Genomic DNA, 22,174 nt, shown 5'->3' on the forward strand with positions numbered 1-22,174 from the left:
GGGGGAAGAGGAAATCAGGAGGATGGAGAGAGCAGGGCAGAGAAGAATGTGCATGGTGTCACTCCTCAGAAATGTCCTGGGGGCTCATTTCTGGCACAGTGACACCCACAGCTCCCTAGCAGCCTGAGAATCCTAACGAATCTGTCTCTGAAAGATGAGTTAACAGAAGACGAAGCGTGGATAACAGATGAGCCAGGCTTCATCGTCACATGACTCACCCGGGCTTCCCTGAGACAACTCCAGTGGAATTAGTAAGAGCAGAATGTCCTGGGCTCACTGAGAGCACCCTCCCCCCTTCCAAAGCCCAGACTTCTGTCTGATCTGCCTGCTTCTCTTCTGGTGATGTCATCACACACCCTGTGAGTGGCCGCGGTGAGCGGTTCTGTGGTAAAGCGGCTGCAATTCAAGGCTGAGTCCTCTCCTGTCCTGAAGGGCACATCCATGTGAAAGAAAGGAAGGGGCAGGACAGGGCTGTTGGCTTCTGGTTCCAGGGCTTCCGAGGAGGGGCTGTGCTCACGCCGCTGGTGCAGGGGTGGCATTCAACGGGACAGGGGGTTTGATTTGAAGCAGGTCTTCCCTAGAACGCTTCCTTCCTTGTGACGTTCTTGGAAATTCTCAGTCTTCTGGGATGTTTTAGCTGAAGCTTTGCATTTCAGACATCTCACCAGGATGTTTTAGCTGAAGCTTTGCGTTTCAGACCTCCAGGAGGTGGTGAGTGTTCCACAGTGGACCAGTCTGAGTTAGAAGAGGAGGCTTTAAGTTCTTCTGCCAAATGACTTCAAAGTTTAAAACCATAAACGGCCAGACTTGTTCATCCACATACAAAGAATCTCACAAACTGGTAACCAGTTACCTCCTGGAAGGACAAGGAGATGGTTGAGGGCTGAGGGTGGATGGGGAGCATTTTACTATAGAATCCTTTGTAGATTTTGAAACTATATAATGTTTTCATTGATAAAAACTTTGTTTTTAATTTAAAGAAACAGAAGAACAAGCGTCTTGATAAAAGAAGGGCTCTGTTTTTATTTTAAAGTGTGATCGTGAAGATTGAGAAAAAACTTGATCATATATACAATACACTACCCTTCTTGGTTAGTACGTCAGAGAACCAGAAGAGCATGGGCTGTTTAATCCAATGACCATTGCACGATACATGCATACATCTTACAGATGAGGAAACTGAGGCCCAGAGAGGAGACGGGACTGGCTGGCATGGTCTGGTTTAGTTAGTGGCAGACTCAGAGCCAGAAAGGCCCAGGGCTCCTTCGTCTCCTCCCTGCTGCCTCTCGGGAATGCTGCCCACTGGGTTCCCCATGCATTGTGTTGGAGATGCACTATTGGTGAGGATGTTTTCTAACGCCACCGCGGCTATGCTGCCGCCATCCTCTGACTGTATCCCGGTTGCATGGCTGTAGGTGGCGGCACCTGCTGGGCACCTTGTACAAAGCTGAAGAGGCATGACAAGCTTCTTGCCAACGAAAGGCACAAAGATGACCGAGCGTGTGGTCTCCTCTGAGAGCAGGCTATGCGCCCCATCCTGTCCCTTCCCGGAGCGAGGGCTGATGACACGGGACGGGGAGGGAAGTCCTGCCTAACACACTTGTGTGTCTCGTTACAGAGTCATCAGCTACGAGTGCTGTCCCGGATATGAGAAGGTCCCGGGAGAGAAGGGCTGTCCAGCAGGTGAATAAGCCTTGCCTGTTGGCACGGATGGAAAGGAAGGAGGGAGAGAGGAGCACCCACGTGAAGGGCAGCAGAGTCGGAATGGGGGTCCGAGGGATGGGGCTCCATGACAGGGCCAGAGGATGGAAGCTGGAAACAGCAGGTTTCCTGCGCTGCTCCTTCCTGTACAAGCCGACTGCTTAACACGCTGGGGGAGCAGACTCCGATCCTGACCTGCCTGTGCCCTCTGCACCAGGCACAGGCTTCTGGCCTTGCTGTCTCTGGCTGGGAGTGATTCTAAACACATCCAGCGTTTCTCATCAGCCCTGCTGGAGAGTGGATGGCGTGGGCCTGGTCTCCGGCTGGGCTGGGAACACCAGGCCACCCCACCTCACTCTGTTGGAAGCCATCCCAATGGAGCTCGTAGGGTCCCACGATGGCCGTGCAGGTCCACAGACAACGTGGTACCTGTGAATTTCCTAGATCCTTTCCTTTAGTCCCACACACCCCTGGGGACTGTACAGAGGAGGATTTTTTGTTTTATTTTAACTTTGAAATCTTCACTATTTCGTTAGTTGAGAATGTGAGACTGAGACTTAAAAGGAAGGGGGTGATTGGGTTGGTGCCGTGGTCACGAAGCGGGTGTGCTCGGCATGGGCTGGAGCCGCGGCCTTCCTGACTTAAGTGGCAGGACAGGTGGGAAACGTGGGATGGGGAAGGAGATGACCTGGAAGGTGGGACCCAGCCTCTGGGCCTTAGTTTCAGGCCCTTTAAAAGGAACACGAAGCTCCCTGTGTGAGGGGAAGGGCCTCCTGAGCTTCCGGCTACTTTCAGGAAATAACATTTTATTACTTATAAATACCTAAAGTACTTCCAAGATCTGTTTCATTCTGGTGGAGGCCATTAGGGAACCAGTTTCAAAAACAGCTAGATAGATCCGTAAGGCTAGCTTGTAACTGGGATATCTGTTTCCGGCGTATGTTCCCACCCGTGTTATCTAAATGTCTATGAACAAAAGCTTTGCTCTGCCTTAGTTAAAAATGATTAAGAATGACCAATCAGTTGAGTCCAAGTAGGGAGGCACTTGGCCCGTGGAGTTGTTCTAAGAAGCACGTGACCAGCCTTTTGGGCTCCCCGACAGCAGGCTCTCTGGCCTTCTCCAGCGGGTGTACCATCCCATCTCAGACAAGGGTGTGGTCTGGTTGGAGGGGCATCCCACAGGCCATCCCTGCTCTGTGCTCCGCCCCTGCAGCCCTGCCGCTCTCCAACTTGTACGAGACCCTGGGAGTCGTTGGTGCTACCACCTCTCAGCTGTACACGGACCGCACGGAGAAGCTGAGGCCCGAGATGGAAGGGCCCGGCAGCTTCACCATCTTCGCCCCCAGCAACGAGGCCTGGGCTTCCTTGCCAGCTGTGAGATGACCTCCCTCTGCCCGGGGACCCGTACTGGGGACGCTGTGACTGAGACTCCGTAGTGATTTCCCACCGTCTCAGGAAATGTCTTCCTTAAGCCCTCAGATAAAGCCATGACACCTGAGCTAAAATAAGCCCCCCCGGGTGGCTTCCAATGCCCCATCCACTTAAGTGTCCAGACAGACGTTGATGCTCACGGGTGGGGGTCCTTGGCAGAATGGGGGTCCCCGGGGAACCTTTCCCAGGGTGGCAGGGACCCCTCTGTTGAACGTGGGGCCTGCAGCCCCCTCACTGCCGTGCTGACCCTCCTCCTAGGAAGTACTGGACTCACTGGTGAGCAACGTTAACATCGAGCTGCTCAACGCCCTCCGCTACCACATGGTGGACAGACGGGTCCTGACGGACGAGCTGAAACATGGCATGGCCCTCACCTCCATGTACCAGAATTCCAACATCCAAATCCACCACTATCCCAACGGGGTAGGGCATCCCGCTTTCCACAGCTCTGCCCCGTGCCCCCCCGAGCCCGCGCCCGGTCCACATGTGGGGCTGGCTTCTCGGGTGGTGTCCCGCGGGTGAGGTCAGCTGTGCCTAGCCATCTGCCTCCTGTACCTGCTTCTCTGCCGCTCGTGGAAGCCACGTTCTGTCCTGTGTTCTCCCCGCCTGGGCCTTCGAGGCCGTGCCTCCGAGGTGTTAACTGCCCACGCTTGCTCCTTCTCTGGGCAGATTGTGACTGTCAACTGTGCTCGGCTGCTGAAAGCCGACCACCATGCGACCAACGGTGTGGTGCACCTCATCGATAAGGTCATCTCCACCATCTCCAACAACATCCAGCAGATCATCGAGATCGAGGACACCTTCGAGACCCTTCGGGTGAGGGACTGCCCCGGGGGAGGCCCAGCTGGGGACCCACCACCTCCCAAGAGGGCCTTCTTCTGCGGGAGGGGTGGAGGATGTCTCCATGTTCGTGGGCGCTTAGGTGACATGGAGCAAGTTCCTTGAAATGCCCATGAACATGGCGAATCCACTAATCAGGCTGTCAGCTTGACCCCAAGGAGACATCATAATTCCCTGCGGGGAACTTCCCCCTGCTGGTCTCCTATGTACTTTCCCTTCCTTGACTCCCCTGGGAAGCTCAGAGGTGGGCTGCCTGGGCATGCACTGTGGGTTCCAGCGGTGGGAGGGCCCTTCCTCCCCGTTGCTGGTTCTCTTGTGTGGGACTAGATAAATGGCCTTTCAGCCTGCATGATCTTCTGGATCACACGACCCCACCGTGGGACCCCTGATGTAGCCATACCCCTGTTTCCTTGGAGCCCTGATCATCAGAGAGGACACATGTATAGACACAGGCATGGAGTCTGGGATTAGACTTCTGGCCTGAGTTCTGCCTGCTCTGGGGCCCCAGAACGCTGTTCCTGCCCCCCTGCCCAGCAGGCATTTATCTCACTACTGGGGTGGCAAATGGGCCTTCCTCTTGGCACCGGCCGCTCAGAGGAAGTTAGCACAGGCTGCTCCGTCAGGGTTTTTGCCCCGATTCAAGGAGAACTTCCTGACCACAAAGGATACCAAGTGGGCGTGGGATGCTTCTTCCCCTGGAGATCGCCAACACAGAGAGACAAACATCCCCGGGCTGGGCTGGCACTCAGGTGTCCTCAGGAAGTGGCTCTGGAGGGCCCTAGGGAACCTGCCCTCTAAGCTCTTCCCATGCTTTCCTTCCGGGTCACTCAAAGGTCAGGGGTCTGCAGGGGGACAATGTTCCCACAGAGTTGGCGGCACAGCTTTTGATGAATAGCAGCTGGTCCCCACTGAGTAACGTCCTCTTACTGTTCAGGTTTGGTACATATCCCTTCCTTTTTTCTTCCCTTTGGCGCTTTCGAATGCCCATCTGTCCTTCTGCTAACACATACTCGTTAAGCCCCTGCTGCTTCCCAGGTGTGCTCTGTGTGCCCGAGGGATGGAGGAGAACAAGACAAAGCTCTGTCCCCACTGGCACTGGTATTCTTCTGGGGGACACAGACAAGAAACAGACAAGGCAGTCACAGGTCATGCTAAGTGCTGTGAAGTCAGGCAGTAAGTGGTGAGCAGAGGAGGCCCGTGGGGACCGGCTGGTCCAGGAAGGGTCTGTCTGGAAGAGGTGACCTTTCAGCTGAGGCCTGAATATTGGAAATGGCCAGTTATACAAGACACAGGGGCAAGAGCTGAGCTGGCAGAAGGGAGATCGCGAGTAAGGCTCCGAAGCAGGATGAGCAGGGAGGAGGCCTGAAGGGCTGAGGGAAGAGTACTAGGCAGCCAACAGGTGAGGCGGGAGTGGCCAGGCTGGTGAGGCCCGATCCTACGGGGCCTTGCAGACCCTGCGAGGAGTGTGTCTCATCCTGGGAGCAGCCGGACGCTTTTAGAAGATCATTTTCCTGCTCTGTAGAGAAGGGGTTATGTCATCCTTATGCTCACGGAGCCCACACAAATAATTATCGCCAGTAACGATTGAATCGCACGATGTGAGAAGGACAGCAAGCTGTGCAAGTGTGTCTAATAGACTCATTTTCATCTAGGGGCGGGGGCAGGGGCTGGGCAACGCCAAGTTGACTACCTAGAGAAACGACATTTTCGTCAAGGCCCAAGGAACGAATAGGAGTCAGAGAAGCAAAGAAGGGGGAAAGGGCAGAGGGAACAGCAGGACAACAGCCCCGGGGTGGAAAGGAGAAAGGCAGGGCAGCAGCTAAGAGGTGGTCAGAGTGGGCGGAGCTCAGGCTGGCAAGGCTCCTGGAGGCCGTGGGAAGATGTCAGCCTCGGTTCAGCCTATCTTTTCATCCAGGGCTTCTACAGAAGTCTGGATCCCTCCAGAGGAGCACTGGTGAGACCATGTGTGCCCAGAGCCTTCAGGGAACGCTGCGTCTTCTCCCCTCCCCACAGGCTGCCGTGGCTGCATCGGGGCTCAACACCCTGCTCGAAGGTGACGGCCAGTACACACTCTTGGCCCCGACCAACGAGGCCTTCGAGAAAATCCCCGCTGAGACCTTGAACCGGATCCTGGGGGACCCAGAGGCCCTGAGAGGTGAGCACCCCTGGGCTTCTGCTGCCGCCTCATTGGAGTGGCCAGACTAAGGCCAAGGCCTGCTCTTGTCCAAGATAGACACGCTGCCTGCCGTCCTGTCCCATTGCGCCCAACTGGCTGTATCTCTGCAGAGGCCACAGCAGAGCGCTGGTCAGAGGGGCGGGTGAGGAATCCAGCAGCCTTTTTCCAGGGACACAGCTGGGCTGAGGAGGGAGGTGGAGCTGGAGGTCCAAAGCAAGCTGTGGCCAGAGTCTGGAAGAGTTCAAGGCCCAAATGATCAAAGCTAGAGTGAGGCTGCCAGAGTGGGCAGTAGCTTGGAGGTGTGGGGAGGGGGTGGCAGGTGCTGGCATCCTCGAAATGGAATCATCATGTTGACCCTTGAACTCTTCCTGTGTCTGGCCGGGGGCCTCAGGGATAATCCAAAATTACAATGAAAGACCCGAAACAGTCAACTCTTGACTCTTCATTGCTGAGTCCTTCCTAACCTTCTCAGTGAGCTGATAAGTTAGGAGGAGTATCGATTATTGCTGGAGGAGAGGGAAGGACCATGTGAGGGCATGTGAGGGAGATTAGGAGGGGAGGCCAGGCCCTGCCACCCCGGCTCCCCAACTCCAGGACCACTGAGATGCTGCTTGCGGGTCCCTGGGTCCCCTTCAAAGGGGAGTAGGCCCCAGGTCCCCTGTGCACTCCAACCTTCCAATCACACTTCCTCCTCCCAAATATAATCCAGGGATGACTTCATTTCTTTTGAATCTATTTAAACCCACCTTCGACATGCCTAATGCATTTCAGACACCCCATAAATGTAAAACGTTCTCCTTCCAGCTATGCAGGGCTGGGAAAGGGCACATTTCTGAAAGCACAGATGGGGATCTCTTATGTCCAGATATGGTGGTACCAGGAACCCAGGCCGCAAAAGTGAGCATGGTACAGTCAAGGAAGTTTAAACCTAGTTGGTGTAACAGGCTTAAAAACGGGTCACTGGGGATCTGATGTGCTGAGCGTAGTACTCAGAGATACTCCCAAGGTCACGGGGATGAGAGCAGAGGTGGGCACCCGCAGCCTGAGGGTCCTGAAGGCTTCCGAGGAGATGAGACTTGGGTGCCTCTCAGCATTTTAGCTGTTTAGTTAGAACCGTTTTCCCCCTAAAACATGTTTTGTACGGAGCACATTTTTATCTTTGTAGCTATCAGAACACCTTATTATAAAGTGAAAAAAACACCCCAAGTGTATCCCTTTTGCACATCTGCCTTTTCCCACTTTAAGCTGTTTTCTCAAAGCGAGGGAGCTGTGTGTGGGGCTGCCACTGCAGGCCGGAGGGCGGGCGGCCACGGTCCACCTGACAGCCTCCTGGTTGCTAGCGGGTCAGCAGATGGACGAGAAGTGCCCGTTCGCAGACTGGCTTCCAGCCCTGGCCTGGCTCACCCTCCGAGGGGCCCTGGCAGGTCACCCACCTCCCCACCCCCGGCCTTCAGCTTCCTTCCCTGAGAAACTAAATCCCCAAGGCCTCATTCCCACCGCGGTCTTGCCGTCCTTTGTCTTCCCCACCGGCTGAATCGGGTCAGCACTGGCCTTCAAGGCCCTCAGCACTTCTGCAGGGCCTCAGAGCTTCCTCCTGCCTGTGACAGTGCGGTTTTGGTTCCCACACTCAGGACACATTGGAACTCGCCTCCGTGGTGAGCACGCAAGACAAAGGGCCCCAGGGACCCTGGTGAGCGACAGTCCCGGAACGGCTCTGCCTGGCTGGGGCTGGGGCACGTCCCCTCCACTGCTCCTGCAGCCTCAGCACCCCCAGCCCCTGCCCTGTCCCTAAAGCAGCACTTGGGCAAGTAATTAAACGATTCTATTTATGATTTACGGGTGGGGTGAATGGGGCTGCAGAGACCATGTCTTACTGATCACCATCCCCAACCTCTAACAGGCTCTGACAACTAAGTAGACCCTTGGGGTAAAATGAACAAAAACAAATAAAATGTATAAATAATTCAGAACTTTCATTTGCTACAGTTTTCATCTTTTTTACCACACTTTACATTTTCATAAAGGTCGTAGATAAAAAAAAAAAAATCCCAAGGTAAACTCATTTGAGTTTTCCCCCTATCTGGGAAGTTCAGATACAAATAAGAGAATTCACCCTGAAGTTCAGGTACTGAGAAGCTAATCACGAGCATTTGCTGGGCGTTTACTCTGTTGTCAGCCGCTGTGCTGGGTGCGCACATTCAGAGTTTCATGTCCTCCTTACATCAGCCCTAGGAGATGAATGCTGTGCTTATCTCCACTTGACTGATGAGGAAGTTGAGACTCAAAGAGGCTCAGTGACTCGCCCAGGGTCCCCCAGCTGCCAAGTGGCCGAGCTGGGATTCAAACTCAGGTAGACTGCACGGAGCCCAACTAGTTTTAGAGGCTAGGAGGAGGAGAGAAAGAGGAGGATCCAGGCCACGTGGTACCCCAGGCTCGTCTGCTTATTGGCCTCGGAGAGAATGGAATCCTAGCCAGGGCAGGCGGCGAACTGGCGCCTCAGGTCAGCCCGGCTGGCACTGACTTGACCTGTGTCCCGTTCGGCCCCCAGACCTGCTAAACAACCACATCCTGAAGTCGGCCATGTGTGCCGAAGCCATCGTGGCGGGGCTGTCCTTGGAGACCCTGGGGGGCACCACGCTGGAGGTGGGCTGCAGCGGGGACATGCTCACCATCGACGGGAAGCCCATCATCTCCAACAAAGACGTCGTGGCCACCAACGGTGTGATCCACTTCATCGACGAGCTGCTCATTCCAGACTCAGGTGATCCAGGCCTCGGGGGCCTTGGGCCTGCCAGGTCTCCTGTCCCCTGTGCCGTCCACGGTGGCGCGGCTGGGGGAATTTGGGGATCTTGGGAGCCGCTTCCCTGTCTGCACCCAGCTCACAGCCTTCCAGGAGGGACAGCCTGGGCACCTGGCAGGTTGCAGTCAGATTTTGGAGAGCTGCAGGCTTGGGAGTCCAGGCGTTACCTTGTGGGCAGGGGAGAGCCATTGGAGGTGTCTGGGGAGGGAGCGACTCAATCACGGAAGCCTTTCGGAAGATCTGCCCGCGCTGGTTGGGCACAGAGGGCATCTACTGACTTCAGAGCATTTGCCTTCTCAGTCATGCGCAAGGATCCCAGGGGCACTGACCCAGGGAAAAAGGACTGAATGGACTTTGGCTTGGGTCCCCTTCAGCATCCTTGCCCCATCCTGGATTTCCAGGCAGTTCTACTGCTAACGAGTGAGGGAATTTCACAGGAAAAAACAAACCCAGAAGAACACTTTCTGTGGGTGTGGTCACTGGCATTGTCAGCTCTTCAGAAGCCATGACACAGACAAATGCTTTCTTCCTCCCCAGCATTGGACAGGACCCTGACCAAGGGCTGGGACAGAGGCCCTCTGCCCAACTGAGCCTCACCTCACTTCCCCAACCGGTGAGGTATTCTGGATGACCATTCCCCTGATGACACAAACCCGCTGTGCCCCAGCAGTGTTTAGAGGGGTTGTTGACTCAAGAGATGACATTCCTGCTGATGTATGTCATGCTCTGGGATGGACGAATGATAAATGAAAACAGTACTTCTAACTTTTGAACCCACGTTCTCCTTCCTTATAGCCAAGACGCTATTTGAGTTGGCTGCGGAGTCTGATGTTTCCACAGCCGTTGACCTTTTCAGACAAGCTGGCCTTGGCACTCATCTCTCTGGAACTGAGCGATTGACTCTCCTGGCCCCCATGAATTCTGTCTTCAAAGGTATCGTGGGGAAGGCATCCCTGTGCGTTTGTCTCTGGGGACAGCTGCCCCACCGCTGTCACCTCCACGGCACCCTCCCCAATTTACAGCTCCCCGTGGACCATTCGTGCTTCCACCCAGCTCAGCCAGAAGCAGATGTGACTTCACCAGAAAGTGAAGAGGCTCTGCGATTTCATTTGGTAGAGCAGAGGATGCACGTGGCAGTCTTGTCCTCAGAATTCAAGAGTGTGCATCTGTTGGGAGAGCAAAGCACTCCCTTGTCTTTTTATTTGCGGGGTCAGTTGCCAACGTGATAGGCAGGACGTCAGAGTGAGGTTACAGCTGAGCCATGGCCATGGGGAAGGCAGAGAAGGGCCAAGTTGTGTCCGTGCCTACCCCTCCCTCTTAGGGCAAAATTCCAAACACCCTTGATTATCTAGACATTTTTTTTTTTAGTTCTCAGAAGATGCCAGATGTTAAGGAATATTGGCAGCCTTGCTTGATTTCTCAATTTCTGTTTCCAAATGGAAGGAGGGACGGGCTTTCTGCTGCATTGTCTGGACCTGACCACACCTTCTCTTGCAGATGGAACCCCTCCAATTGATGCCCGATTGAAGAATTTGCTTCTGAACCACATGATTAAAGATCAGCTGGCCTCCAAGTATCTGTACCACGGACAGATCCTAGAAACTCTGGGCGGCAAAAAACTGAGAGTCTTTGTTTACCGTAATGTAAGTTCTGGGTCCTAAATCGTGCTCTTTCTTTGTCTCAGCTCCAAGAAATGCAAGCTATATTCGTGTTAAAAAAAAAAAAAAGTGTTCAATAAGCAGGAGCTACACTCAGCCCTCCTTGGTCCAGAAGCTTCTCTTCCCTCTTCTCCTGTTTCTTCTCTCTCTTCAAACCCAATAGTTACCCTGGAATATCAAATAGGAAGTACAACACAACATAGCCCTCGCTCGGGACCAGCCAGCACCATTTGGCTAAAGACGGTTGTCATTTGTTAAATAAATAAAGGAAGAGACTCGATCTCTTTGTTTGATCGTTGTCAACGGCCCTCTCGTGTCACGTAATAATCCCATGATGGGCCCTCTCGGTACATTTATCGGGGCCTCTATAGCTCTTCTTTCTTTAAGGAACGCCAGTTTTATTTTCTTCTTTCCTGGAGGAAACACATGCTTTTATCCTAGTCTTGACGCTGCAGCCCCGTATATATTCACTGATCTCTGCGGAAGAAGCCGTCAGGACGTGCCCTGAACAAATCGGGAGGCCCCTGCTTTGGGTTGGGGGTAACCTGGCCTCTCTCTGCCCCTCTTTTTGTACAGAGCCTGTGCATTGAGAACAGCTGCATCGCCGCCCACGACAAGAGGGGCAGGTACGGGACCCTGTTCACCATGGACCGGGTGCTGACCCCCCCAGTGGGCACCGTCATGGACGTGCTGAAGGGAGACAGTCGCTTCAGGTAACCGGCCCCATCCCAGGGCGGTGCTTCTGCAAGTGGCCGTGCTGGGGCAGGACGGTGGCCTCAGCTGTCTGTCGAGCTCCCCACTTCCTCGGGGCTCCAGTGAACACCGGCCGTGCGCCCGTGTGATCTCCCGAGACGGGGATTCGGAAAGGACGAGGGTCCCCTTGGAAACTTAGGTTGAGAAGAAGGGTCGCTTCTGGGAGTGTAATCCTCACACCCGTGGGAACAGGGAGGGGGCTGCCCCTGTATTCCTGAAGGGCAAGGGAAACGTCCTGCTCTCCTTTTAAAGTCCCAGGGAAGCTGAGCACACCTGGCTTTGCGCGCGCGGTGAGTCTCCCTCTGTGTCGTGTCTGCTTACTGCCCCTGAAGTTTCCTTCCTTCTCAGGCTCCTGGTGTCCCTTTGTTTTCTCGCCTCGCTCTCTCCATTTCTGGTTTGCTCATTCACCCCTGGGTGCTGTGACATCGAGCATTTCCTGTCACTGGATTCAGCCATCTGCACAAGAGCCTAGGAGACCACCCACCCTCTTCCCCACCCCCACTCCCCGGAATCACATCCCTCGGGCCCTGGGGCTCAGTCAGTCTCTGGGTCAGCCATGGCACTGACCTCTCCCTACCTCCTTCCGCCTCTGGCCACTGACTTCTGGCTTTTAACTGAGCTTAGCATCTACGGAGAGAAGACGCAGACCGGAATTGTTTCCTGTCTGTACGAAAACCAGCAAGGGGTGCGAATGCCAGTGCTCTGGGCTCCACCTCCCCACAGCGGTGCGGTGTTTGGGCAAATGACAACCCCCCCTCACACACACGGAGGGAGGTGACCTTTTCCGTGTATGTGTCCGCAGCATGCTGGTAGCCGCCATCCAGTCTGCAGGGCTGACCGAGACCCTCAACCGGGAAGGGGCCTACACGGTCTTCGCCCCCACCAATGAAGCCTTCCGAGCCTTGCCGCCGGGAGAACTGAACAAACTCTTGGGTAAAGAGCAACCTAAGTACATTTTTCAACTTCTCTAAAGTAACTGTATCGGTCAGGGTTTCAGCAGGAAACAGTTGGCACATTAGGAAGGGTTTGACTGTAAGGAATTTAATGACAAGACTATTTGCAGAGGTGTGGGCAGGGTCAAAGGAACCAGCAAAGGGTGATGGTACCCGGTGTTTACCGCTCCAGGCCTGGGGGTGCTGGGGGCAGGGGATGGTGGGGGGAGGGCCGGTCCAGGGAGACCCTAGGAGGAGGGGCATAGCACAGTGGCTAGAGCCGCAAGCAGCTGCTGTCAGAACCATGACAGGGAGGCCACTGGGTGCCTTGGCCTCCTTCAGCGGCCGCCTGGCGGCTGACCGCAGGAGGGTGAGGGAGCCTGGATGATGCACTTGACGGTGGTCGGCTTCCCCGGGCAGTGAACAAGCCAGAGGAGAGTAGAAGGGAATTGAGGGTAGATGACAACCAGCCCAATCAACAAGGCATGGCTTCCCCTGCGGACCTGTGAGAACCTGCTCGTGAAGCCATTTACCTGCATCACATGTACCTCAGGATGAAAGCTTTACCGAGAAGCTCCTCAAGGCCCTGAGCAATTATGTTGAGTATGTTTGAGAGACAATCTAGTGGTGAAGAGCTCGGGCTCCCAGATTACCTGAAAGCAGACCAAACGCTGGCTCTGGCGTTTACCAGCTGACCTCTTGCAGGTTGCTTAACCTCTCTGGGCCTCGGTTTTCCCAGTAGTAAACTGGAGGTGGTAAGAGTACCTTGCTCAGAGTGTTAATAAGGATTAAATGAGCATTGCCCACAATGCTGGGCACACGTCCCCCATCGATAATGGGATAATGGCTATGATGGTGCGGAGGTAGGATGGGCCTGCGGTGCTTACTCTGACGCGTGCCTGTGAACGTCGCATCCACCCAGTGCGGAAGGGTGAGTCTGAGGAGGAGGAGGAAGGATCCTGGCTGAGCCTTGGGACCCGAATCGTCTGCACCTCCCTTCCCGCTCTGGAGTGCAGAACAAAAAGCTCGGGGAGCTGTGAACTGAATTTGTGTCCTGTTTAATTTTCCTTATTGCTAAGTGAATGCCTGTGTCTGTGGTGCTGACGTATGTTCCTGAGGAGAGGGGCGACATTCATCCTGGACATAAACTTGCCATTCTCTCTCTGTTCAGGAGGAACGGAATATTCCCTAGGTGTCCCAAGCCTGCTTGGCTTGCCTTTCATTTTCATCTGTGCGGGAGCTGAGGGAGGGCTTGGGCAAAGCTCCCCCTACACGCCCTCCCTCAGGCCTGCGGGCAGGATTAGACCCCAGCACGCCTGGGGCACGGAGCCCATCCCCCGTGTTAGAGGTGATCCAGATGTTAGAGAGCTCAGAAGAAGGAGACCCTCCCCTCCTGGGGGCTGGCTGGGCTCAGCACCTCCAGGCCGTATTTCGGTGGAAGGGAAACTCTTGCCAGCTCCAAGCTGTGGACGTCTGGAAATCCCTTTGTACCTGGTGGCTCCATCCCGTGGCACTCATGTGGATTCGTCCATAACCAAGTGAACTCCCCAAAGTACTTTAAAGCTTCCTCTGTTCTCAGTTTCAAGTTGCTGGAAATAGCCGTCCATAAGCCCTGGGGATACCCAGCGATTTGGCTGGTAACATGAGTATCAGGGGCAGCCCCGATGCAGAGGAGAGGGCAGCTGGCAGCCTTAAGGTTGCCTCCCACTCTTAATTTGGGGACTGCCTGTGCACCTTTATGAATAATTGGCTGCATTCCGCAGTGGGTGGAGGAGCTGATGTGGGCCGGAAGGAATGCTGAGACGTGACGAGGAGGGACGCTGTGGAGGGATCTCCCCTTCGGCCCTGACCTCATCGGCTCCATAGCTCCTCCAGACCGCAGCTGTCGACTCTTTTAAGTTCTCCCTTCAGGAAACAGCCATCTCAAAATATGCATTTGTGGGCAGAATGTGTAAATATTTCACTACTGTGTTATAACTATTGGGAGCCACGTTGATGATGAAATGTCTCAGATGCCAGTGTTGTAAAGGCCCCTGGCTTTCCAAGCAAATATTTAGTCATGGAAACATGAGTCATACTCACAGAAGAGTATAGATTAAATCCTTCTCAGCATCACAGAAGCGTGTACTTAACCTAGCAGCCCATCCAGTGCACAGGTAGAGTCGTGGCCATGGTCATATGCCTTGTTCCCCTGACCGTTACGCACATGGTGGGTCGGAGGGCTGAGCACACAGTAGGTGCTCAATAAGTGCCTATTACCTGGGCAGGGGGTCTTCCCCTCGGGGGTGACTGCTTCCATCTTCTCCTTTGGGCCCTCTCTGACCACACCCGTTACCAGCCTTAGGATTAACTCTGCTTTCTTTTCCCACAAACCTGCAGGCAACGCCAAGGAGCTTGCCAACATCCTGAAATACCACGTTGGCGATGAAATCCTGGTTAGCGGAGGCATCGGGGCCCTGGTGCGGCTGAAGTCTCTCCAAGGCGACAAGTTGGAAGTCAGCTCGGTGAGTACGTTGCACAATTAAAAGGCTGGCCGTGCCCTACCGCTGGGATTTAGGGCACATCTCATCCCTAGGATGGCGTTAGACACACACTCTGTGTTTAAGAAGCATCTTGAATCTCTGAGTGTATTTTGAAAGAAAAGAGAAGAAAAAAGGAAAGAAAAGAAAAAAGAAGGGGCTTGCCTGGTGGCGCAGTGGTTGAGAGTCTGCCTGCCGATGCAGGGGACACGGGTTCGTGCCCCAGTCCGGTAGGATCCCACATGCTGCAGAGCGGTTAGGCCCGTGAGCCATGGCCGCTGAGCCTGCGCGTCCGGAGCACAGAGGGAAAGGCCACAACAGTGAGAGGCCCGCGTACCGCAAAAAAAAAAAAAAGGAAAGGAAAAGAAAAAGAGTCTTCAGGGAAATCAAGGGAGATTGTGGTTAGACCGGAATAAGAACTTCCAGATCTTCAGGGGAATGAAGCATCTGATTGGCATCTGGGAGAAGCTATTAAATCTCCCTTTCCTTAAGGAAATGATAGTTACTTACAAGTCTTGAAAGATCAATTCCCAGTCCCCTTCCCACTCTGTCCCCCCCAAGTCCAGGGGTTCACTGAGCTGTACCATGAACCAGATCAACCCAGGAGGCTTTTTCTTCTGACGCTTGTTCTGTGAACCTTCCCTTACTCTGCACATTCCACTTTGGAGCTCCCTCCGAGGGTCCCTACCTTGAAGAGAGGGAACAGATAGGCAGCCCAGCTCTGCGAAGCTGCCTGTGGCCTCCCTGGCTGTACCAGCCAAGGCCACTGACACCCCGTGGAGGGACCACCCTTGCAGCATGTGGCTGGCTCAGCTTCTGCTCCCTGCGCCTCTCTCCTGGCCTCCAGCCATCCCTGTGCTCACCAGCTTCTCCCGGGAGCACGGGAAGGCAGGCAGGGATGGCATGACTTGTTTGACTTCTGCAGGTCACCTGAGAATCTCCCAGCTCCTAGTCTGGGATGTCAGGGTCCTGTCGGTCTCAGGCTCCAGTTCCCCCTTCCCCCTTGGGTCGTTCAGGAAAGCCTGAGACAGATTTACCCTGTGAGAAACTCTGAAGCCAGGCATGGAGGAAAAGTGGAAAGAGCCCTTCACCCAGAGCTGGACGCCTGGCTTCTGTTCCCAGCTGTCCCACCTGCTCAGCTTAAAGGAGGCCATAATATCGACCGCCTCACCACGCGCTGCTGTGAGGATAAGGGAATCACACAAAAGAGCACTTTGTAAATTGCAACACGCTGGGTCCACACAAGGATGAAATTGAGCCTCCCAGACCGAAGGTCTGTAGCTGACAGGGTCTATTCCAGTCACCAGAGTGTCCCCAGCACTCAGCACAGGGTCTGGCATCCAGAAGTGCTCAGTAAACATTTGCTGGGTTAAAAATGGATAAGGGAAACGTGCTTGGTGTTCAACAATTGCTGTCTCTTTTTCTCCCAGAAAAACAACGTGGTGAATGTCAATAAGGAGCCTGTTACTGAAGTTGACATCATGGCCACCAATGGCGTGGTCCACGCCATCTCCAGTGTCCTGCAGCCTCCGGGTAAGGCCCTAAAGAACCACGTCCCCGCTCATCCTGCTGCTGGCCCTTCTCGACACACAGCCGTTGGTGCTCGATAGAAGCCCTGCTGTAAGCAAAGAGGAGAATGATGTGGGATGTGTGGACTGAGCATCTGTGGACGGCATTGCTGGGTCTGGTTGAAAAGTAACTTAGGAACTCTTGGTTCAAAGGCACTACGCCCAGCACCTCAAGGACAGATTTCTCTTTGCTGAATTGCCCGGCTGTCCTAGCCCTGTTCGAACAGAGCCCAGTTGTTTGTTACATGTGAACGCTGTGAACATGGGTCAAAGCACCCCTCCTGCAGCGTCCCGCCCTGGGTGAGCTCTCTTTACCTCCAGCAAAGCTGCACTGGAGCCTAGCCTCTCTCCTCAACCTGTGCATTCACCTTTCTTTGAGCTCTCTCCCCACGGGCCAGATTCCACCACGAGTTATGGAAAGTTATAAAGGAAGACTTCGTCTGAGAATGTAAGCCAGAAAATCCAGCAGTGCCCCCTCAGTCCTGGTGGTTATGAATGACACGCTAATCATTTCTCTCTCGTTGAAGCTGCCTTTCTTTTTATCTGCAGCCAACAGACCTCAGGAACGGGGGGACGAGCTCGCAGACTCTGCGCTTGAAATCTTCAGACAGGCATCTGCGTTCTCCAGGGTAAGATGCCTGCCTACGCTGGCCCCTGCCCTGAACAGCCTTGGGTCCTGTGCTTGGGCTCCTGTCTTCCTTGGCTGTCCTCCCAGGGCTCTCCCGTAATTTCTCTCCACTCCCATGGGGCATCCTTAGCCCTGGCCCGTGTGGAGTTTGGAGAAAAGAACCCAGGCAGCCCCGGCTTCCTTTGTGGGCGACAGCCGAGGCCTTCCAAGTGAGGCCTCTGAGCCTCAGTGCATGGGGAAGCCGTAGCTGGTGAGAACGGACACAGCTCTGGAATCCAGCTGACTGAGAAGGGCACTCCATCTTGAATTTTCCTTACAGCGGACTGGCCTGCCCTGAGCCTGGGCTCCGAGTTACTCTTCTGTTTTCTGTGATGCAGCCCGCCATGGCCAGTGCTGGGGCCCTGCTGGGCAGAGGTGTGGGTGCCGGATCCAGGGCCCTGTCTGTGTGGGGCACCTCCCTTCCTTGCCTCAGCGCCACCTCCCTCTCAGAACCTCTCGGACTTTCTGTGCTTTTCCTCCCGTTCCCCAGCTTGCCCAGGGCCCGGGGGTCCACTCAGGCTCCCTTCAGGTCAGGTGGAGCCCCTTGGGAATACGGGTCATGTTACAGAAGGTTTGCATTCCCACAGAAGAGCCTGCTGGAGGTAGTCTTTAACCCAGAGGTATGGAGCTGGAATACGTCCCTTTACTTTTGGACATAGGGCTCTCCTTCGCGCCCCTTGAGGAGGGTTCTTGGCCCAGAGTTCCTATTCCTGAGAGCCACCCTCTGTGCGGTCCCAGCTCCGCAAGCTGCAGCGGATAGTCTGGGGGGAAGCCTGACTTCGGGGCATTCCAGGAATGTCCGCCTCAGAGTCCCTTGGTTGGGGCTAGCGCATCATCACTTGGGGCTGCCACGACTGACTGAGTGGCTCCCCGGGGCCCAGCAGTTCCACATTCCCCTTCCTCTTCCTCATTCCCACCATTTTTTTTTTTTTAAGAAGATGTTGGGGGTAGGAGTTTATTAATTAATTAATTTATTTTTGCTGTGTTGGGTCTTCGTTTCTGTGCGAGGGCTTTCTCTAGTTGTGGCGAGCGGGGGCCACTCTTCATTGCAGTGCGCGGGCTTCTCACTATCGCAGCCTCTCTTGTTGCGGAGCACAGGCTCCAGACGCGCAGGCTCAGCAGTTGTGGCTCACGGGCCTAGTCGCTCCGTGGCATGTGGGATCCTCCCAGACCAGGGCTCGAACCCGTGTCCCCTGCATTAGCAGGCAGATTCTCAACCACTGCGCCACCAGGGAAGCCCCCATCCCCACCATTTTTTCTGAGCAAGGATGGCAATGGGCAAAGCCACTGCCATGAGCAGGTGTAGGTATTACATCCACTAGACAACTTGACACCTTGTGTTTTCTTTCAGGCTACCCAGAGCTCTGTGAAACTAGGTAAGTGTGGTCTGGGTTTGAAGTCCTTGTAGACTTGTTTGGGTCTTACCCCCAAGCAGGCCCAAACCTGCCATCTGCTGTCTATAGCTAAGAACATCATGGTGCAATAAAACATGGCTTTTGGGGTCAGACACAGAACACCTAGTTTCCTTCTCCCTAAGATGGAGATAATAAGAGTGCCAACCTTTTTAGGGTTGATACGAGTTTTTAGGTTTGAGAACCTGGGAATATTGCACAGGGGCTTGGCAGGAGCCCATGATGAGGTCGTGGCCCCAAGCTGGTAGACGTAGAAAATCCCGGTTCAGAACATCGCTGAGTAAGATACGAAGTTTCACAAGCCAGAAAGTACCTGCTCTGTGCAGGAGAGGATGGCAGAAGAAGGCTGCTTGGCCCTCGTGCTCATGATTCTGACAGTATCCTAGACAGACATGGGAAGCCTGCCCCTTTTTCACCTTTCACATCTCTCTCTTTCAGCCCCTGTCTACCAGCGGTTATTAGAGAGGATGAAGCATTAGTGCGAAGGACCGCAGGACGAATGCATTTCAGCAGCTCCCCACCAGTTTCTCTCAGTTTGCCAAAGAGACTGAATGTCTTAGAAACCAAATATCACACTTCAATGTACCTGGGCCATAATGTACACCGTAATGAGATCTGAGCCTTGGGAGGGTGGGGGGAGGAGGGAGAGAGAGAGACTTTTAATTTTTGCCCCCTAAACGACACTGTTAGCCCCATTGCATGCAGAGACCTGGATGTCACTGCCTGACATTCAGTTCCAGGAAGGACCTGTCCCAAATATGGAACTTCCTGCCTATGCTACTTACTCTGGAAAAGGGAGCCAAAGTTTCTGAAGCTCACAAAACATGAATCAAGCAATCCAGCATCATGGGGGTGTCGTGGCACTGTTTCTGTAGAGCTCTTTCACAGTTGGAGAAGTAGAAATGGCATCCTTATAAGCTATGAGTTGAACTGCTCTGTCAAACATTTCTTGCACCCACATGTGGCTTGGACCCTTCTGTGTGACCTGTCCAGGTAGAAAAGAGAGGGTAGGTAGAGTACCCAGAGCTCAGGCTTCCCCCGGTTGTTGTAGAGACATGGTGTGTCTGTAATAATAAAACCAAAGAAACGTATGCCGCTGTGGATGGGAACTGTGTGCTGGCTTCGGTATTTCACAGGGTTGGGTTTCTGTTTCTTGGGGCTGTGATGTGCCTTCCACGGAAATTCCACCAGGAGCAGCTAGGCGGGAAGCCCTGAGGGATGGTCTAGGGACGACCATAGCTTCAGCTTCATAGGTCCGTCGCGAGGATGAAGGGACATGATTCTTGTAAAGCACTCGGCACAGCATTAAGTATCCTTATTCTTATCACGCTGTCTGGAGCTGCTCAGGATCAGTGTAGCTGAGAGCCTTTTTTTAGTGTCTTTCCCACAGGCAGCCCCCTTTCCTGGAGACTGGGACGCCCCGCCTTGCCCCACATCACTGCCAAGGCTGACTGAGAACTCATTTCACTTAGGGGACCAAATACCCAAAGATGGTGCTGCCGGGAATAGAGCAGTGGCGCGGCAGACAGCCCCTCCCTGGTGTGGCTTCCGGTCTGGGGAAAGACAGCCGTTAACACGGCATCCAATACAATCGTTCATCCATCCATTCCTCAGATGTGAGTGTTAGGCCTTGGGGAGCAGACATGGCCCTGTTCTCATGGGGAAGAGACTCATTCGTCAGCTAATGGCAGTGCTGCCTGCCCAGCCACGTGGACTCGGAAGGACAGCACCGTGGTTCTGTGACAGGAAGGAATCTGAGCACGTGGGGGCCGGAGGAAGGGACACCCAGGAGCTCCTGGATGTGGGAGGAGGTAAGAGGAGTTGAGGGAGCTGACCTGGAGGGGTGGAGGTCAGGCTGCGGGGGGCTCGGGAGACGTCCCAAGAGGTGAGGTTTAGCCTTCTGCACGCTCCCGCCACTTTCCCGCCACTCTGCCTGGCTCCCCGCCCCCAGGGGCTCGCACAGGCTTGGGCTGCCTGGGATCTGCTCCCCCTAGAGGTGCTGCTCTTTGAGCACCCAGTATTGTACACACCTGGACTCTACAGGATGCCATCAGAACCCAAAGAGGTGATTCGTATAACTTCCATAGATCCTTTCATTGAAAACAAAACTCACCACACATTTCCTTAACAATGCCAAAGCCCCTCCACCTGTCCCTGTGGCCCCAGCCCTGGCCCTACCCCAGCCGCCCCAGTACGGGGGGCTCCACCCCTTCTTTCAGCTGGAGAGTCCTCCTTGTGACTGTGAAGCATGCACAGGCATGGCCCTGCCTCCCCCTCCCAGCCAAAGAGGATTGAATTCCCTTTTGGGGTCCTAAACATCCCCACCCCTGGAGACTCAGGCAAAGCATTAGGTGCTGCCATCTGAGGATGGATGCCCAGGGCCAAGGGGTCGGCCACTGGATGTCTCCAGGGAGGGGTGATCGCTGGAGGGAGGGGTGCATCAGAAGGTCAGAGAACAGCCCAAGCCAGGAGGTTGCCCAGGCCTCTCTGAGCACTGCCTGTTGAGCGCCAGCCAGGTAAAGGAAGGCGAAGGAGAAGGGAAAGGGGCTTTGCTTGGTTCCCTTCGCTCCCGGCTGTCACTCTTGGGCTCCCAGGGCTCTGGGCTAGAGAGGACCACAAAGACCCTCAGCACTGGGGCCCCGGGGCCTTCCAGGCTAGGGCGTGCGTTTCCCACACACAGGCCAGCTCAGGGATGGCGCCAGGGCCACTGCGTTGGGCTCTGCTCCTGAATGCATTATCTTCTCTATTTCTTACATCAGTCCTCCTGTGAAATGCGTAAGGACTCGTGGAATCTCTATTTTACTGCTGTCAAAGTGGAAGGTTAAAGGGGTAAGGTAGTTTGCCAGGTCACAGAATAGGAAGAGGCCGGCGCACAAACCCTACACTCTTAACCATCCCTTGTGTCCCACCCGCCCCAATGTCCACTGAGGAGGAGCCCCGGCAGCCCCGGGCCAGCAGGACACGGGTGGCCTCCTGAGAAGTCCTCTGCTTGCACAGCCTAGACCGTAGCTTGTTGACGTGCTGCTGGGGAGCCAGGAGTGGGGTCAGCGCCAGCCATGGACACCCCAGACACATGGATATCAGCAAAGAAGGGAGAGGAGAGGGATTTCCCATGCAGAGGAAAGTACCTCTGTGCTTGAAACCATAATTCAATGGCATGGTCTGAGAGGAGCTGCCCGGAATATTGTGCTCAGAAATCTTTCTAAAGCCAGGAAAGAAGGCCACGGGATGAGGGTTGGGCGCGGTGCCCTGTCCTGGAAAGTCAGCTGGGGCCACCTCCCTGGCCGTCCCTGCCTGGCGAGGAAAGGAACACACCCGCTCCACGGGATCCTTTGTTCAAATCCCAGATTGAACCAGTTCAGAGAAGAAGCGGAGTGGCTGTGGGAGTCTGGTACAACCCTCTACACACACACACCCCTCCAATGGCCTGAGCGGCCCAAGACGGAGCCTCAGGCACAGATACCTTGCACTCCACACCTACTCCTGGGTTGGGGGAGGACTCTGGGTGGGGAGGAAGACAGCAGCTGAGGTCTGGTTGCCCCACAGGAAACTTCCAGCTCTGGCCTGCTGGGGGCGGGTTCCACAGAACCATCTGTACCCCAGGCGAGGGAGCTCCTTGCGTGACAGGGGCGGTAGAGTTGACACTGAGACCTGAAAAGTGAGGGGCTGGGGAAGAGAATTTGGGCTGAAAGAACATGAAGTGCATAAAGTCTCCAA

General features: G+C 54.7%; 1 protein-coding gene across 1 annotated transcript in view; it reads left to right on the plus strand.

The window, feature by feature from the left end:
• TGFBI (transforming growth factor beta induced) overlaps positions 1-19,548 on the plus strand; it is a 32,488-nt gene extending 12,940 nt beyond the window's left edge. Inside the window, exons 3-17 of the mRNA XM_033853199.2 lie at positions 1,619-1,683; positions 2,915-3,075; positions 3,391-3,555; positions 3,802-3,948; positions 5,986-6,127; positions 8,697-8,909; positions 9,744-9,881; positions 10,446-10,591; positions 11,183-11,319; positions 12,162-12,292; positions 14,671-14,795; positions 16,241-16,343; positions 16,928-17,007; positions 18,397-18,421; positions 18,896-19,548. Coding sequence (XP_033709090.1) covers positions 1,619-1,683; positions 2,915-3,075; positions 3,391-3,555; positions 3,802-3,948; positions 5,986-6,127; positions 8,697-8,909; positions 9,744-9,881; positions 10,446-10,591; positions 11,183-11,319; positions 12,162-12,292; positions 14,671-14,795; positions 16,241-16,343; positions 16,928-17,007; positions 18,397-18,421; positions 18,896-18,936 — 1,819 coding nt within the window. The 3' untranslated portion in view covers positions 18,937-19,548. The remainder of the gene's footprint in view (positions 1-1,618; positions 1,684-2,914; positions 3,076-3,390; positions 3,556-3,801; positions 3,949-5,985; positions 6,128-8,696; positions 8,910-9,743; positions 9,882-10,445; positions 10,592-11,182; positions 11,320-12,161; positions 12,293-14,670; positions 14,796-16,240; positions 16,344-16,927; positions 17,008-18,396; positions 18,422-18,895) is intronic.
• Positions 19,549-22,174: the final 2,626 nt, after the last annotated feature.

Source organism: Tursiops truncatus, chromosome 3 (assembly GCF_011762595.2).
Source record: "Tursiops truncatus isolate mTurTru1 chromosome 3, mTurTru1.mat.Y, whole genome shotgun sequence".
NCBI lineage: Eukaryota > Metazoa > Chordata > Mammalia > Artiodactyla > Delphinidae > Tursiops > Tursiops truncatus.